General features: G+C 42.2%; 1 protein-coding gene across 1 annotated transcript; it reads right to left on the bottom strand.

Moving 5' to 3' along the window:
• Positions 1-1870: 1870 nt before the first annotated feature.
• LOC104461309 (cadherin-20-like) lies at positions 1871-19383 on the bottom strand (the record flags this gene model as incomplete). The annotated part of the gene is made up of 7 exons (XM_010072847.1): positions 1871-1962; positions 2724-2841; positions 5401-5522; positions 8805-8941; positions 12375-12628; positions 17241-17428; positions 19216-19383. Coding segments are annotated over 7 exons (1079 nt in total), but the record flags the coding sequence as incomplete, so codon positions are not given.
• Between the last annotated feature and the right edge of the window lie 378 nt (positions 19384-19761).

Here is a 19761-nt window from a genome sequence, read left to right as displayed (position 1 = left end):
GGACCATGTCAAAGGCCTTGCTCAGGTCATAATTTAATAATTATGAATAGTTAGGAATACTATAAAGAAATATTCCAACAGGTGTGGGAGAAAGAGCACAATGAAGCAGGCATTACAGACACCACCAGCTTGAGGAAGGGGGTCACATTTTTACTTGGGGATTTTCAGCTCAGTGCTTTTGCAGTCTGACAAAGAGTAAGGTAAACCACAGTTTCAGGGAAGGAATAAATAGTTAAAACTTTTCCTAGGATTGCCAGAGGCTTCCAATGACAGGCCTGGTGGTGGTATGAAACTGATGCCTGCACCCATTAAAATGGCTACTCTCTTCATCAGTTCCAGGTAGCCAGAGATGGAGGGCAGCAGTTAAGGGTCAACAGAAGATCAGCTCAGAGTTTAATCTGGAAATGCAGTAAGCTTATTTTGTTGTTCATCCCATTATTTTGCCAACTTTTTCCCAGCATAATGTCACCTGGATTTACAAGCGGGGGAAGATGGCTTGCCAATATGCCCTACATCAGTAACTGAAGAGATGGGAGACACCATCTCAATTCCCTGCTTCATCATGTATATCCTATATGGCTTTGGGAAGTCCTTTGGGCCCAGATCTTTGCAGATACTTAAATGTTTATCTCCCACTGATTTCACTGAACTCAAAGAGAACCAGGTGTGTAAGTAGCTTAATTTCTCTTTGCCCCAGATCCCTGTCTATAAAATGGAGAACGATAGGATTTGTCTGTCTGCCAGAGATATGTGGTGAATGAATAGGCTGAAGAAGTTCTCAGAGACTAAAATGACACGGGCCAAAGGAATATGTAAAACTGCTCATCAGAATGCAAACTGTGATCTATCTGTTGCTCAGTGTAAATCAAGGTTTTAATTGTTCCCACTGCATGTCTTGCAGTTTCTCTTACTACTATATTGGACAACCAAGTAATCAGCACAATTGCTAATCTTCATAGTGCCTTCCGACAGCCTGGGAAGTGTTGCTGTCTCATGCACAGGCTGTGACTAGCAAGGTGTGTTCTGTTTCTTGTCTTGCCACCCTGTGACATACAGCATAGCTACCTTCTCTGTGACTAACTCATATAATTTATAGTCCTTAGTGGTCCCTAGGTGAAAATATAAATATAAGTTATTGTTACTGAAATGATTACTGCACTCCAAAGTGCTGAGGCAGTAAATTAATCCTTAATGTGTATATTTCAAACAGTCAGTGGTTTGATACTTAACATTTTTATTTCAGATTTGTAACCAATAGTACCCTATGCTTCTTGTGATGTGTATCTCTGGAAAACTGGTATTTTATAGAGAGCAAGAGGCACAGCCATTCAGTCACTGCTGTCACTACAAATTATCGCAAGGATGGCCTTAGACAGAAGAAGTGCATCTGATGCTGAGAATTTTGTGAGTTTCTTTTTTTAGAACAATGCCTTGAGGATGAAACGAGCCTAGTTTGCCAAATGTTTTTGCAATAGTTGTGTTTTATTTGTTCACTAATTTTGGCAATATATATTGCCAAATAAATTGTGTGGGTAGGCTTCAGGGACACCAGAAAAAAAATGGTTTTGGGAAGAAAAAGCAATAGCATGCTGTGGAGGAGGGCTCTAGATGCTGCAAGGGGCATCTTTTAAGACATGTTTGGTTAGTGAAGGCAGGAGCTTCTTTATTAGCCTCTATGTTGCTCTTTCATATTCCTGCAGAGGCACAGACGGGGGCTTATGGAAATAAGTGTGACAAATAGGCACCTGTGGGAGCAGGGGCAGGCACTCTGCAGACTGGCCATGGATGCTGCAGGTGCCTTTCTCCCCATTTATTCTGGAATTGCTTGCTAATCTGTGGTACTTCACACACTAAACTCCTACTGAAATCCTTATGGGCTTTCAAAACTCTGCACCAGGTCACTCAAGGTTGTCCCTCTTTTCCCTATGAAGGCTGGTGTGGAGCTGACCTTGGCACTGTTGTCTGCCCATGGAGATCCTCCATCAGAGGTAGTCATGTGAAGGCCTGCCACAGCAGGACTTTCCTGAAGGCTCCAAAACTACCAAAGCTTCCCCACAAGAAGCAAATTCCACTGGTTAGGACACTCAAATGGCAGTGCTTTGCCATAAGTCTTCCCACTGGTGTTTCAGTTTCTGCTTAATGCATCTTACACAGACTTTTAGCTATACACAAAGTTACCCCCTTAAGGCTCTGCATCTCCTCCCTCCCTCCCTCTCCTAGGGAAATGAGGATGTGCAAAGAGGAAAAAAAAAAGTGCTTGGGGGAAAAGACTGGAACAGTACAGGAACCTTCCCTTTCTGTGCCTGCAAGAAAACATGAAGAGTACAAAAAAAGAGCAAAGTAATTCCCTTCCAATTTGTCTCCTAGTTCCAGTTGCTATCCTACCTTTAAGCATCTCCTTTTGAACAAATGCAATTTCCACTCCGGTAATCCGAGATGCCTGCAGCCTGACCACAAGACCTGAATTTGCACAAAACACTGGCACATTTCCTTGAAGAAGAAAAAGGGGCCTATTGCTAGAGAATATTTATAGAGAAGAAAATATCATATAACCTTCAAATGTATTAAGTAATATGTCATTTTATCACTGCCTTTAAGGAGCAGATGTCACTTGGTATTATTTGAAATGGCAGTCTTAACGCACACTGTAAGTCACGGCCTCTCAAGTCCAATTCAGGCATTAGAAATTAGAGTAGCTAACTGTCTGTGTCCTCTCTGATTACCTTGATTGTCCCTTAGAGTAAAGTTGGGGTTGTTGGCTGCCTCCGGAGCCAGGCTGTAGTAGAAGTGCTGACCCTCCTGTGGGTCATCTCTGTCGATGGCGCTCACTGTCTGGATCAGCTACGGAATGCAAGAACAAAACAGAAACAGGTGAGAAGCAAAATATATATAATATAAATAAATAAACAAACATAACATATATTTATGTATATAAATATAAGCAACTGGAGCATTTGAATGAAACTGTCTTCTGAGGTGGGATAGGGGAATCAAGAAGAAACTCAAAATCTTGCAGGGTTCATTTGTTTTGCTGTGATCATGCAAATCACTTTTAGACAAAGGAGGAGATAGTCAGTTTGGTTCAAATAACAGACACTTTTCTCCCATTCATCCCTCTATTATGTTGTTTGTTTCTTTTTTCTTTTGAGGGCCAAGGGTGTTCAGAGGATGCAATGTGCATTGAAAAGCTTGTAAGAAAGCTCATACTTATTTTCAGCTTCATTTTGCAGGTAGAAAAGGACTTCATGTTGATTATTTTATCACTCTCTTAGTTTTAGATCAATTAAACTCTTCCCAAGATGTCAGTAGAAAAGAAAGAAAAGGCAACCGTACAGACACTCTGCATATGCAATAAATAACACCAGGGAAAGCAACTAAGACAATACTAAATCCAGAAAGAGATTTGCCACCTCACTTGCAGAGGCTTAGTAAAGTGGGTCTAACAGCTTGAAGCACAGTGAGATAGGTCTGTCTGTATAAACATTCTAACATAATTTTAGACAAGGAATAAATCTTCACCTGTTTTTTTTGCATTCAAAAGTTATTTTTGGATTCAGAGGCAAATGACCGATCTATAAAGTCTTATTCAACATATTAAAACTAACTTCAGAACTTTTCAAAATGTGTCAACAGAATTTCACAGAATCACAGAATGTTAGAGATTGGAAGGGACCTCGAAAGATCATCTAGTCCAATCCCCCTGCCGGAGCAGGAACACCTAGATCAGATCACACAGGAACGCATCCAGGCGGGCTTTGAATGTCTCCAGAGAAGGAGACTCCACAACCTCTCTGGGCAGCCTGTTCCAGTGCTCTGTCACCCTCACCGTGAAGAAGTTTTTTCTCATATTAAGTGGAACCTCCTATGTTCCAGCTTGAACCCATTGCCCCTTGTCCTATCACTGGATGTCACAGAGAAGAGCCTGGCTCCATCCTCCTGACACTCACCCTTTACATATTTATAAACATTGATTAGGTCACCCCTCAGTCTCCTCTTTTCCAGGCTAAAGAGACCCAGCTCCCTCAGCCTTTCCTCATAAGGGAGATGCTCCATTCCCTTCATCATCTTTGTGGCTCTGCGCTGGACTCTCTCCAGCAGTTCTCTGTCCCTCTTGAACTGGGGGGCCCAGACCTGGACACAATATTCCAGATGCGGTCTCACCAGGGCAGAGTAGAGGGGGAGGAGAACCTCTCTCGACCTACTGACCACCCCCCTTCTGATACACCCCAGGATGCCATTGGCCTTCTTGGCCACAAGGGCACAGTGCTGGCTCATGGTCATCTTGCTGTCCACCAGGACCCCCAGATCCCTCTCTGCTATACTACTCTCCAAAATTTGACTTTCTCCAGTAAAAGAAGCAGTCCAAATTAGCATGCATTTCTCAGAAACCTTATTATTTAGGCCACTGATCCTTTAAAACCAGGAAAAAGACTAGGCAATGATTTCTGTTCCCTCTATATTAAGTACCTCCACAAGTTAGCGGGATGAAATTATCCTGCATAGGACTGTTGTGAGGATAGTTGTCTAGCAATGAATAGCTATTTCATTCTGCTTCACAACAAGCTGGGAGAAGCTTCAGAGAACATGCAGTGATATTGCTAGCATAATTTTTCTTTCACAGATCATGAGTGGTGAGCATGTGTTTTTTTAAACTGTGCTTGTCAGCTGTGCATTAGGAGACACAAGTCCCCATCGTGGACCCTGGGTGGTGGAGCACCAGGTTGCCTCCTCACGAGTGATCAGCAGTAGAGCTCACACCAGCTCCAGGGAGGGAGAGCTCGTGTCCATCTGTGCCACAGGCAGACCTTGTTCAAGGGCTTTGATGGGGTTTTGGAAGGGAGAGGAGCAAAGAGGCATCAGCATCATTGCTTGCTTGGAGGTGCTGATTTACAGTGTGCGGAGCTGGAAGTCCTGTGTTTTCTACAACTCTGTGTCATCTCAAGTTCACAGCAGAACAGATTCAGTTTGTCAGCCCTTTGAAGCTGATGTAGTATGTTACGTCCAGCTCCCGTAAGTCCAGGGGTGCCTAAGGTTTTTATAAACAGGGTCTTTTAAAAGTAAGCCTTGTCTGCCACACACAGGCCGGGCTGACTCTGTGGCACATCTCCTCATGCTTCTAGTCTCTTTGTTGCTGCTACAGGACACACTGAGTGTTCGCCTGCTGGCATCTACCCAAGGGAAGGCTTTATTTCAGTTATGAAATACGTTGCACAGTGAGTCTGGAAACTACTGCAAGAGAAAAAAAAGGTGCTATGTATGATGTTAATCCCGGTGCGATGTGCTTGCCTTTGGAAAGCAGCACAGCTGAGCCCTCTTTCCAACACTTACTCTTTTTGGCACGCTGTCTCCATGCAGGACAGCATCCCCTCCCCAGACCCTGGCATTACTAGCATTGCTCACCTGCCCCGCTTTGGCGTTTTCACAAACAAAAGCCTCATAGAACCTTGAAAACTCTGGCGCATTGTCATTCACATCCAGCACTTTCACTGTCACGGAGACACTGCCCACCTGAGAGGGGTTGTCTGTAAGGAGGAGGCACAATGTAAAGAAAAACAACATATGGGAAGGCGAAAAGGTTTGTCCTCACTCTATGCAAGAAGTAAAGTGGCATTTTCACTAGGGGCTCGCGTTAAATGACAATTTCCTATCAGGAACTGCGGTTGTTTGTGGGTTTGAGTGAAGTTGCAAATGCTGCTCTCTGTCTATCCTGGCTTTCCACCTAATCACATTTTTTTCAAACAAGTTCCATGAAAGACTTCAGCCTGGTTCACTCCAATGGGACTAATTCTATAACAAAAGTTTCAGGCAATGCCCAGTAGTTTTCTTTTATTTCACTTTGACTGGGCAGTACTGTTGAGCCTCGTACTGGTGGCACAAATTAGGAAGGAACTGTTTTAAGGATAGGCTTGTTACTCAGAGCTTGTTGAAAGGACTAATTCTGCAGTTCAGATATGTTTTTGCTCAGAATATATGTTCCTTGAACTCAAAAATAGTGTCAAGTCTTTGATACTTTGTAGAGGGGTTTAGAATGTAATAACACATGAAATTGTACAGAAAAGCTTTCACTGAAGCTTAAAACTGCAATGAAAGTTTTACATTCTGCATGACATCATTTGTGATATTTCTGTCCCACTGGCTCATTAGCTTTCTTTGCCAGTAAAATTCAGACATAATTTCATGTATCTTCACAACTTCCAAACTAAGATGCCATAGAAAATTTTTTTCCTTACTGTGTTTCTCTGCCCCAAACCATCTTTTTTTTTTCCTTATTTAATGATAAAATGTAACTCTAAGCAGAAAGAAAAAAAAATCACTATTAAGAGTTCAGAAAAGGTGCAAATATCCAGAAAAATTCTTAAAAATTAGTATTCTCATCTTCTCTTTAGCCATACCACTTTGCGCATTTATCTCCAAATATGTCTCCCAAGCAAGAAATGATATGTTCATATAAACAACAGAGAATTTTCTTACACTCTGGAATTTTCTTAAATGTTCTATGTACTGTATCTATAATGTGTCATATTGCATCATTGAGATAATACTCTTAAACTATATTGTTTCTCCCTAATTTATAATTTAATCGTTCAGCTTCTCACATATCCATCCATAAATTGCTAACACACCTGTCATTGTGGCAGATGAATGTCTGCCTTTACACTGTTAGTAATATTGATCTAACTTTTAAAAGTAGGAGCTTTTTTCAGGAATGCACAACTATGACATTTTTGGAACTATTCACTAAATTAAAATATTGTGCTGCACATGTACAGAGCAAAACTGGCAGGACTGACAGAAGATGAGTCAAAGGAAAACATGCTCTCATATTGCTCTCACCCTTGAGTGCCGCTACAGGGGCCGCTTTTACAGACTCATTTGTGTATCTGGATTTACATGGAATTGAAATGGCCATGAGTGGCTGAAAATAAAACTAGCATCAAAATAGATGGGGGTGAAATCTTATTGTGTCACCAACCCCTCTCACTACTGAAGAAGGGGACAGGAAGGCATCATGTGCTGGAACAGTCACCGCAACTCTTGTGAAATATTCCTTCTGCTAACTTCAATTTGGCTGATTTGGTTCTGGGTAAGCTGTTCAAAACTTTTTTCCTATCAAAATGTTCCCTATCTCTGGTACAGCCTGGATGTGCAGGATGCTCTTGCAGATGTGAGGAATGGATCAGCTATTGGCAGCAAACTTCTGAAAAGCTCCTGCCCCTCAGCAGATGAACTGAGATCCTGAGCAAAAGCTACATGGACCAAAAAGATTTCAGGTAAAGACTGGCTGAACCCTTTATTTTATTTGCTTATGTATCCATTAGTATTTCAAATGCAGGCAAATTTTTCATACTGATACTATGAAATTATCAGCACCTCCTTGTTCTCACAGCCTTGGTAAATACCTGGCACAGATCACAGAATCACACAGAATCATAGAATGGTTTGGGTTGGAAAGGACCTTAAAGATCATTGAGTTCCAACCCCCCTGCCATGGGCAGGGACACCTCCCACTAGACCAGGTTGCTCAAAGCCTCATCCAGCCTGGCCTTGAACACCTCCAGAGATGGGGCATCCACAGTTTCCCTGGGCAACCTGTTCCAGTGTCTCACCACCCTCACAGGAAAAAATTTCTTCCTAATATCTAACCTACATCTACTCTCTTTCAGCTTAAAACCCTTACCTGTCATCTCACCACTACACTCCCTGATAAAGAGTGCGTCCCCATCTCTCCTGTAGCCCCCTTTAAGTACTGGAAGGCTGCTATAAGGTCTCCCCGGAGCCTTCTCCAGGCTGAACAACCTCAACTTTCTCAGCCTGTCCTCGTACAGGAGGTGCTCCAGCCCTCTGACCATCCTCATGGCCGTTCTCTGGACTCGTTCCAACAGGTCCGTGTCATTCCTGTGCTGAGGACTCCAGAGCTGGACACAGTACTCCAGGTGGGGTCTCACGAGAGCAGAGTAGAGGGGGAGAATCACCTCCTTCGACCTGTTGCTAATGCTTCTCTTGATGCAGCCCAGGACACGGTTGGCTTTCTGGGCTGCAAGCGCACATTGCTGGGTCACGTTCAGCTTCTCATCAATCAACGCCCCCAAGTGCTTCTCCTAAGTGCCGCTCTCAAGCCATTCTCTACCCAGCCTGTATTTGTGCTTGGGATTGCCTCGACCCACGTGCAGGACCTTGTATTTGGCCTTGTTGAACTTCATGAGGTTGGACAATCTTGGCACAGATGAATCCTGAGCTGAGCTTTAGCTCTTTGTAAAACCCAAAAGCGTAATGAGTTCACCGTACTAGAAGATCTCAAAGCACTCTGGCCCAAATTATTTATGCAGCAAGCAGATGGTGGTGATGTTTACTTTTTTAGAGCAGATCTCACACAGTAACCTAGCAGTGTAGGATCATTGCTGCGTTCCAGTCCCTGCACCACACAGTCCTCCCAGGTAGGACTGGCAGCCCTGGCAGCTGTGCAGCCTTTGCAAAGTCTGCTTTAGCTGCCTAACCCTTCTGGAGAGAGAGCTCTTGCAGAAACACATCAGGAAGAGTTTTAAACAAATCCCTGGAATACTAATGAATTGAAAAAGCAGCACTCCGCATTCAGTTGCCAGCCTCTATTCCTCCCACCACCCTGTGAAAAGGAGCATAAAAAATAAATAAACTGCAGTATTCGCTTATTGATGTCAGAAGAGTAATTCAGTTAATAGAGCTGTCCACTCAGTGCATAAGAACATGTGAATTGCTGAATTCAGATCTCTCAGCCTGCTTTGTCTATTTCATCTCTTTAATCTATGTACAGCCTGCATTCTCCTTACTCAGCTCCACGGCCAGAACAGTGATGTTGTGCCAAGAAACGTCCTCCCGGTCGAGAGGTCTTGCAGTCATCAGTGCTCCTGATGTAAGGTCAACATAAAAGAACCGCCCCGGATCACTGCTCCTGTCAATTGAGTATCTGCAAGAGTACATATTAAAAATATTATGCAACCCTTCTGAAAACTGTGTGTTATAGCCAACGAAGTACCCAGCAATGGGAATACTGTCGTACATAGCAGATCCACATTTTTCCACAACCTAGTTATGTGCTCCATTGACTTGCATTGGTACAGAGTGAGGTGCTCGATAAACTAGAAGTTCATGTGGCTAACAGCATTTAATGGTGAGCACTACTTGGATGGAGCTGGAAGACAAGAAGATTTAGAGGAAGAAGTCTCAAAGCAAGGCACAGTTCAGCACAGGAACATCTGCTTTACAAAGAAAATGTGTCATTGCAGAGTGTGATGTCTTTTTCTAAGCAAAATGATGCCCCTTCCTTGGGCACAATTCAGACAAAATGAAAATTACTTTACAGCAGCTCTTTCTCTGGGCACTTAGGCGGATGCAGAGGAACCATTCCTTTCCTCATGTTTTTGTATTCTCTCCTCCTTCAAGGTGAATAAACTCCACCTGCATCCTGGAGCATCCTAGTGATTGAGCCATGTCAATGCAAGGGGGATGATGACTGGCTTTCTCATATCATCCAGGCAGAAAAGCAGCTCCTTCTCTGAGGTTGTTTCATCATAATTATTGAACCTGCTTGGCCAATATCATGTCAGTTTAATTCTGGGAATAAGCTGCTCACACCCACGAGCAGGGAATGTGGTGGTACCTGCAGGCCAGAAAACCCAGGCAGGGAGGCAGCCTGACAGCTGTCACAGCTGTACTCAGTCAGAGGGACCATTTTGCAGGGAGTGTGAAATACTCAATGGTCTTCATATGCATCACCTTGCTCTTAACAGCAGTTTTTAGGAGATCCCTTCCTAGCTAGCTATGTTAGCTTGGTAAGAAATCTGCTGGCAAAAGTCACACATGCACCTATGTAAATACCACTGCCTAGAGAAGAACCCAGACTTATTCTCATTTTTGTTGTTTCTTTCTTTGAAGCTGATGGGAATTGAAAGCATTAGTCATCACATCGAATCGATGCGAACAGGGCTCGTTCTGAGTTTTCTCCTTTCAGCATAAATGTATTCACTGGAACAAGCATGCCAGCCTGATCTTTACATAGGCACTTCTTAAACTGGGATATAAAATCCTATGTTGTTGGGATATTCTTTTACACTTTTTTTCAGAAAAATCAAACAGGATGGGATGGCAGATTTGCTTCTCTTTCCTTCCCAGTTCTTCCCTTCTCTTCTTTAAATAAAGAGGTTTCTGAGGCATTTGATTTATTTAGGAAGTAAGTATGAGTGTTGCTATATTTTGCTATAATAATTATTCTTGTATGAGGACTATAAAAAGAATTTCTGACAGTTTAAGGCCAACAAGTATCTGGAATCAAATATGGCTTTGTGATTAGTGGCACGGTATTAATCACCAGTGTCAAGAGGCACAGGTGGAGTCTGGATTCTCTACGTAATTTCTCCTGTTAATAATACCTGCTCCTTCACACTCGTTTCCACTGTACTCTCCAGCTAATCTTCCTGTAGTGCTTAACAACAACCATGGTATATTTCCAGCCATCAGAATTTCACAGTGTGGCAAAATGAGGATTTCAGAGTTCCCCTGTGTTAGTGAGCCCTTTCGGTATGTGTCTTGCCTTTTCCACACTTGAAAAAATGGCAAAAAGAGGGGTCAGATCACAGTGTTAATTTCATCTGGATTTCATCTTCTGTAACAAAATAAGTATCTGGGATTTTGTTTTTCTTATCTTACCTTGCCCTGTGCAAAGTGAATGCAGAACAACCCTAAAACATTGCTAGACTGATACTGCACAGAGTTGGCATGGCTGGAGGAGACCACATAAAAGGCAAAGAGAAGTAATTCTTAACATTTGCATTTTAGATAGCATTACAAATGGTACATTTTTTCCTGTTTCCTATACCCCAATCATTTATGGAAGGAGGGAAGGAGGGAGGAAAGAAAGGAAAGTGAGAAGGGAGAAAGATGAGAAGAAAAAGGGGAAGAAAGTTGGGAAGGAACAGAGTTACAAAGGAGTCAGTGCATATTTGCAACTTTTTCTTTTAATATATCTTTGGTGATGTATTCTGTGCTTTATAGAGTGCTGTTTCATCAAGGGTAGTCACTGGAAAGCTCTGAAGACAACCAAGAAAAACATAATTAAAAATAACAACGAACACTTCTACCCTCTGATAGTCCACAGAATTATTCTTATACTATTTTAAGCATACTAGCATAAAGCTGCTTGCACTGCAATGTTTGGATAATGCTAGACAGTAATCAGCAAAATAGGATGTGAGAGGGAAAAAGTTTAGGGTAATGAAATTGTGATGCAGACAGTACAATACTTCGTTTTATTGAAGAATTTGAGACAATGTCATGAGAAGTATGATAACCTTATAATGTAGGCAGAAAAGATAGTTATATTTAGGTAGGTAGAGATTAAAAAAATAAGAGCACCAAGACAGAAAGCAATATCATTAAGAAGAACAAGCTTCGTGTCTGCTCAGATCTCCTAGCTGAAGCCCACTAGAGTTGCTCATATAGATTTCACTTTCTTCAAAATCTCCAAATACTCGGCATTTTAACTCCCTCCTGTATTTCCCAGGACTGGTCCTGAACGCAGACAATTCAGAAGCTGGACCGACTCAGGGCTAGGCAAACAGCAGCTCAACACCCAAAGTGTTTCTCAGATGAGAGAAGCAGTCGACCTGCTGGGATTATTAACTTGCAGTCAGCTGGAGCTTCTGCAGGTTGTGAAAACTAGTATGTGGGCTGGCATCAGAGAAGAACAGTCTTCTCCGATAAACTGGGCTGGCTTGGCACCTATTATGGAAAAGAGTGCTGTGATGACACAAATCTGCTCCTTTGTCTCCCTGCTGAGTTGCAGCTATGAAGCTCCCATGGCTGTAAATACACCTTTACCTTTCTTAACTCCTTGTGGGAATATCTAGCTCTGCAGCTTTGACCAGATACTATATAATTTAGTGGTTCATGAATATTTATTGGAGCATTCAGTCTGCTCCAAAAGTAGCTTTGTATTTGTGTTGTTGACAAAGGCAGGCTTTGAAACAGACGGGGGAGAGAGGAGAAGCCAGTTGATTACCTTCCCCTCAGTATGGCAGCCAATTCTCAGCAATGCTGTCAGGTTTTCTGCCAGCAAAGGCACGAGAGTCTGGGGTTTGTTTTTAATGTATGCTATCAGGACATGTCTGACCAATTCATTGCAATGCTAGATGCAGATGTTCTCCATACCACAGAAAAGGCATGGGTGAGCTTCTGCATTGCTTCAGCAGTTATAGCAGAGCCCCTCTGGTTTGACTAAACCCACTGATGACTACTACGGGCTAAAAAGAAAGGGAGTTACTCCTGTTTCAGCCCCACCACTGCCCCATGAACCGAAAGTACCAGGGAGCACTCCTGAGGGAATATGCAAAGAGAGGACGGACCTGATTGAGTTGTTGGTCACATCAGGGTCCTTGGCAGAAATGATCTGTATGGTGGTTCCGATCTCCACGTCCTCAGGTACTTCCACGAAGTAGAAGCTAGGCTCAAATACAGGAGGTTCATCCACATCCTCCACGCTGATGTGGACAGTGGTGGTGTCACGGAAGGGACCCAGGTTCAGGAACCTCATTTCCAGGTGGGGGTTGGCACCCTCTACTTTCAAGGTGTAGCTTTTCTTGCTCTCAAAACTTAAAGGCTGAGGAGAAAAAAAAATATCTAGCCTTACGCACGCTGAGCCATGTGATTTTAATTTTCAGAAGTAAAAGATGGCCTTTAATACAAACTGATGCCTCTTTTTTAAAATAAATCTTTACTATGATTTTTAATCACAACATTAACAAAGATAAACATTTGCAGACAGAGACAGAGCATTGAGTGACAGTAGTACTAGAAATGGCAGTGTCTGCAATTTTTTTTTTCAGTTTGAAAGTTGAACTGAAAAAGCCAGGAGAAATATTTGCAGATCACTTCAGAATACGTATTCTTTCATTCTTCTTGCTGAAATGAAAATAAACGCGGACACACCACCATTGCACCGTGATTCACACAGTGTGTTTCATGGCACTCTGAGGACAATACAGGCAGAAACAGACAGTATGGGAGCACCTGAAAATAAGGTAAAGATAAGAAGAGTCAGTTCCTCAAAAAGTGGATCCTGGTGGCAGGGACAAGGATGCTCACACATGAAGTGGAGGTCCCAGTTAGCATCCTCTCTTCTCCCTGAGGAGATAGGAGTCTCATCTCCAGAACACCCTGTCTGCCAAGCTGCTGAAGGGGTCCAGTGGGAGCAGGGGATACGGTCAGCCTCTCTTTCGGGATCCTGCTCCAGTTTGTATCAGTAATCCATCCGTTCTAGAAGTGGGTTTTCAACCTCCTCAGTGTCCTAAATGCAAGTTCACAGTCCAGGTGTGCTGAGTGCTAGGATTTGAATCTCCTCCCTGCCTAGAGAATAGTTTAATTTCAAAGCACTATGAGCTACCCCGACCTCCTCCTGTGGGAGCCCTTCCACTTTGTATTAAATAATCAAGTATTATTTGAAACAAGGAGTGGGAATGGGTCCCTTTTTTTCTTTTCTTTTGTGGTATAACGGACAAAGGGGGGACAGCTTCCTCTGTTAGTAGTTTCATGATTTTGATTTCATTTATAGATAAAACTATTTATTTCATGAACATAGATAAAGAAATAATTGATGCCAGCACTGAACTTTTCAATAAATAGATTTTTCATCTCCCTTCCCTCTTCTTTTCACAGATTCCTGAAGAAAACAGGGCCTCTCCAAAACCTGCTTAGACCTAAACGGAGAATTCCCTAATTAACATTCCATTTACCAGTCTCAGTAGGAGATGACTAAAAGTATCTGGTAATGACAGCATGGAATGATCATTCCAAAGCATACAAAAACTTTCACCAGATGAAGTACATCTTACAGAGGACACAGTCATACTTCCCAAGTTGCAGTTAGAAGTTACAAGCAATCCTGCTGTGTTTAAATGGTCACAATGCTTTACTTGTATCATCTGGGGACTTTTAATGCTGAAAACCAGCACAACTGGATCCCCTTAGCTGGCACAGATCCTGAGCCAGACAAACCAGGAAAGAAATGTCCTTCGGTTCTCAAGAGTTGCTCCTGGGACATACTGCTTTTTGTTACATGAATGGCTTTTAAAATGTGTGTCTTTATTAGTACATAGGGATGTGAGCGTTGTACATGGAACTATCGTGCGCAGCCTTGGTTCATTCAGACTCCAGTAAGATCACTGCTGTTCCCATCTAACACCTTCGTTTCTCTTATTCAGCTCTTTCTTTTTGAAGACCTACCAGCGGACTGGGGCATAGTAATGCTGAGAAGGAGGAGGATGCCAAAGCAATCAGAAGACAAAGGTAGGAAGATCATTACTGTAGCAGTGAAGCCCTCCTTGGAAAGTCACAACCCATCTATTTTCTGCCCTTCTCAATAGTGCAGCTGGGAAATTCTGCAGCCATGAGATGTATATTAGTTTAAGCAGTACCAGCAGAAGTTTCACATGCTCAGGCATGGCAGGAGTAGTATATATTATAGGCCTCAAAACACCCCCTGAATTCAGTGGAGGCTTCAGCACTTGCCTACTGCCACAACAGCTTCTTTCTTCAGAAGTGTAAACATTGCAGTGACATACAAAAGCTTACACTTTCACAGCAAAGTTACTGGTATGGAGGTCCTGCATAGGAATGCCTGACAAAAATCTGGAGTTCTTGAAATTATAAAAGCTAGAACTCACTCAGCATTTAGTACATGTGGTTAAGGAATGAAGACTGGAATGGGAACTCTTTTTCTTTGAGCTGGGGGAGATGATGGTCCAGCATTACTGGAGATGCTGTCCAGCGACACAGTAAGAACTGTGCAACCTGTAGCAGCAGGTACAGATGATCTGAAACTTGCTCCTGCTGCTCTTAGTTCCACCTGCTAAATCAGTAGCTACTGCAAATATGGCACCTGGCAGCAAGGATTTAGCTAGATCTACAAACATATTACCCATTACTGCAGAGTCATTATGGTCTACCAGTTGCATATTTATACATTGTAAAAATAGCAATAAAATATATCCACATGACCAAGCTACACATTCCTGGCAAGGAATGTGCAACGCAAAGCTGCCTAAACATATACTAAGAAAGAGGCCATTATATTTCATGGTTTATCATGTGAAGAAAACTGCATGAGAAACATTGCATGTGCACTAAAATGCGAAGTTACAAAAAGAGCAGTTAAATCACAGAAATGTTTAATAGCTATAAAATCCAACTACATAAGGAAAGACATAATCACCTAGAGTGATCAAGTTAGAAAAATGAGAAAAATCAAAGAAACATGCAAGTCCATCATATTCTTGATGCTGCTGGGTTCAGACTCCCTTAGTTTGTCTTGGACTCCTTCACTGTCAGCTGTGGCTTTCCCTCCTGATCTTCTCCTATGACAATGCCTCCAGATTGCTGCCCGCCCCCATCTGATTTGTGTTCCACAGGTGCATTCAATCCTCCTTCCTGTACTGGTCCTATAGAGAGGGCAAGCAGGTTGCCTTCTGCAAACCGAGCATGCTGCAAAACAGCTGAGAGGAGAAGCAACCCACGGAAACCTCTCCTTGTCCTCGTCCTCCTTCCCCCGGTGCTGAGACAGGCACCAAGAGGTGGGATTTAGCAGAAGCAGCTGAGAGGAGGTGACAGAGCTGCAGCAGCGGGGGAGGAGGGCAGTGTGGGGCTCCCCTGGCTACCGGCAGTAGGAAAGTGAAGGCAGGGAGAAACGGGAGGCTGTCACTGGGATGACTTGCAGGCAGGGATCTTGGAAGGAACTGTACGTCATCAGGAGGCATTCAATATTTTGTGGGATTAGTTAGCTAAGTGGCCACAAGACTGCAAGCAGTGGTCTTGTCTGTAAACCGCAAATTTGGACTTTTTGCTGCCCATGACAGAAGTGCTAATTATTTTGTTTGGGAAATCTCTCTAGAAAAATGAAAAGGAAAGTTTTGCTTTCTCTCAAAGAACATTTCATTCTCGGTTTAGAAATACTCTCTCTCTCTTCTTCCCCCTGTTTTGATATCCTTTTCAATCTATACCAGTTGATTTTTATTTTCTTTTGGTTGAGTGGATCCAAAGGACAACTTTCCTAATGCTTGGCTGTTGATAATAATATTACAAAAAGCTACAGGCATATATAGAATTTTACAAGCATTTAGGTACAGTAGGTGGATTGAGCAGTATGTATCTGATGCCAGTACATATGTGGTATGATTGATGCCGTAAATTTTTATAACTCCTCCTCTTGACATACACGAACATCTAGTAATACTATCTTCATAGTAACAAAACTCAAGTTTATTGACACATTTACTCCAAATAAACTATTTTCTTTCATCAATAAATGAGTGGAAAATTACATTAGAGTTTGCATTCAACATCTATTTCATTTCAGCAAACATGCTTAACTTTAGGGACTAGTGTACATAAACAAGAGGTGGTGAAAGGTGACCGTAAATACGTGCTTAAATGCTTTGCTGGAGACCATAGAGGCTTGCAGGGTCAAACCTCTGCCATGTGTAGTTCCATTTTAGTGCACAATTTAGTCCCAGGCTATTTAAATGGAGACTATACTTCTTTATTAGTAGACTAGATATGCTTAGGCGGAAATATGGTTACAATTTCATAACCTAGAAACAGAGTTGAACTTCTAGCATTTATGTAAGATTGCAGAATAAATATCCTATAGCAGTGAGCCTAAGCAAAATACCCTATTCCTTTCTGCATAGCCTGCGGTACAGTGCTAGCAGTTTCACAGCTGCCATTTTAGAGACAGCTTCTTCTAGTCTAATTAGCATTTATGGATTTTCAAGCAGCAATTAAAAGAAAAAACTGCCTGGGTTTTATTGGTTTATAAATAATTCTAAGGCATGCTTTACTATTGTTTGTGGGATACCAGAGTGAAAAATGTGTACAGTTCAAATGCAAATATTGATCTAATTTCTTGCATTGTAGGATAATTAAGCTGCAGAGAATATTTAAACAGATAAATAGTGAATCAGAACGTTCCTTTGGTGGGAAAAGACATGTTTATGCTAATACTGTCCCCCCCTTTTTAAAGGTTCTTCCAAGTAACACCATCTGCTTTCATTTTTTTTTAGTAAGGAATGTTAAAGAAATTGTGTTTTATAGCAGGAAAGGGGCTACTGTCATGTAATGGGAACCAAGTTACTACAGGCATAAGGGAATATTGCACACACAAAATGTAACCAGGACTGTTAGCCATATAAATTACTATAAAAAGGAAACTTTACTACCTTTCTCACAGTTATGATGCCAACTTGGTAATTAGGATCAGTGTTAATATCAAACACATCCAGTCCATCTCCATCCACAAGGCTGTATTTCATCTCTGCATTAATGCCTTCATCCAGGTCTTTAGCAACCACGCGGCCCACAGTGGAGCTGACGGGAGCAGATTCCAGCACACTCATCTGATAATGCTCTGGCAGAGAGAGACGGGAGCAAAAAACAAGCTGTGAAAAAGAACCAAAAAGTGCACAGCAATGCAAAGAGTAGATCCAGGCAGGCCCACAATACTGCATAGCCTGCAAGGAATCCCTAGCACCTTTCCCTAAGCCGCAACAGTGGTATGATTTCCTTTGAAAAGCCACAGCTAGACTGAATTGCCTGGGGAAGTTTTATTTAGGTGTCATATCAACCGGTTTGTTCAATGGGTTCTTTTCAAAACAACAATACACCTGAAGATGGGAACTTCAACTAGAAAAACAAGGCAATTAAAACCAGTGCTGCTGCAGCCATGATATAAAGCAGGATATGAAACAGATTTAATAGGACAGAAATCCTTTATTAGATCAGCTTTGGAATAAACACACAAGTTTTGAGCACCACAAACCCTTTCTCAAGTCCATATAAACATCTTTTCCACCCTGAACAAGGCTTTGAGAGCTCAGAAGCTTTCCTCTCCCTACAAACCTTACTACCTCTCCCTACAAACCTTGTCTTGAGCACATTCGGTGCATCACTGATTTGCTTAGCAGCAAGCCTGGGGACAGAGAGAGCTGCTATTTTAAAAATGTGTTTTAAAAATATAAATGTTGTATCTAAAATACTTCTCTGCCATCACACTTTATGTTCAAATGTTCCTTGCTGCACTTTCTCTGTTAACTCCACCAATTATTGAGCTTTACAAGGCAGAGTAACACCAAGGGTGGAGTTTGATCTATTCTCATCTTTCTTAACCAAGAGTTTGACATCAAACAGATACAATTCATGCCATTTTCAGAATAGCACCAGCAATGGTGCATTCAACAAGTTGCTCTGACAGAAAAAGTGGAAGGTGATGCTTCTTGATGATCTTAGTGGAGTGCTTTGATTTAGCAGTGCAACGCACAGAAACAGATGGGGAAGAATAGCAACAAAAAGAACTGCAAGAGTTTTAATTTCTCAGCTAGATGAGAAAAATGGCAAAACCAAAATGGCTTGAGAGTGATCCATACCACCAAAAGTATTAGCTTACTTAAAAAAAAAAAAATCCCTTGAAAGATTTAGTTCAATCAAACCTGAAAAGTTTCTCCCAAATTTTTAACAGTGATATAGAATTATGTAGGTAAATTTGCTCTAGAAGAATTTTAAAAAGAAAGAGAAAAATATTGCAGACCTTGCTTTGAGATTCACTTCTGTAAATACAAAGTAACATTTCTGATAAGAGTGGAGGTGCCTGTTTTTGCTTTCCATTAACTGTGGCTGTTACATATCTTAGGGTTTAACCAAGGCTTAGATGAACATTTACTGAAGAGCAGCCTGTATGACAACACACTCTGCACTAGCAGCACAGCTACCATGCGCTCCCCTGCAGCATCCTGGCTGGAGTGTTGAATGAATTATCTTTCGACTTCTAGTACAGCCACATGTCCCTGATTTGACAGACATCCTTCCGGAGACAGGATGAAAAGAGAATCAGAGTAGCAATTAGCAGCCAAAGGCAATGGCCATGAGCAGTCTAGGAACACAAAAGATCTCCTTTCCTTTTTCTGTAAATTAATTTCCCACCCTTTAAAACAAGTGCTGGTTTTGATGATTTTGGAGGTGAGAAACCTCCTCTGAAAGACAAGCTGGTGAATGCTCCATTTTGACATTTTCTTCGATATGAAAATCTGCCCATCTCTAATTGTCACTGTCCTGAGTTTGAAAAAGGCTGTAATGAGAGCAAACAGCAGCTGTGAAACTCAGCCACCCCTTTTTGCCCATCCTGATGCAGCCGGTACTCACTCTGTGGAAATCTGGGTGGGTTGTCATTGACATCAGAGAGGGTGATGTTGACTGTGGTGGTTCCAGCTAATCCTCCCAGCTGTCCACCCATATCCTTGGCCTGGATAATCACTTCATAATATTCTTTTGCTTCTCTGTCCATGTTCATTAGAGCTGTCCTAATTAAGCCTGTGAGATTGAGGGGGGGAAAGGGGTTTTGTGAACAAAAGAAATGGCAGTTAAAGAGTACACAAACAAGGTGGGGTGGCCTTGCTCCCGCGTTGTACTCCCTATGTCAGGAATGAGACCAGGCTCTGCATTTGAACTCACCTTTCCTGGCAGAGTAAAACTCACCCAGATTAAATGTAGGTTAACAGACGGTGTGAATTTTAAAGAAGGTCAGTTAAAATGCACCAGCTGTGGGGCAGGCGGTCTGTTCAAAATTAAAATGTTGCCTTCCAAGGGAGCTGGAAAAGCATTTTGGGACCAGAGTGCGCTGCGCTGCATTAAGGCCCTGCTCAGAACGCTGCCTGCAGTGCTATGATGAGTTCAAAGACACATCAAGAC

This window comes from Pterocles gutturalis, unplaced genomic scaffold (genome assembly GCF_000699245.1).
Source record: "Pterocles gutturalis isolate BGI_N339 unplaced genomic scaffold, ASM69924v1 scaffold35967, whole genome shotgun sequence".
Lineage (NCBI taxonomy): Eukaryota > Metazoa > Chordata > Aves > Pterocliformes > Pteroclidae > Pterocles > Pterocles gutturalis.
Note: the sequence above shows the minus strand (reverse complement) of the source record. Positions and strands in the feature narration are given on the sequence as shown.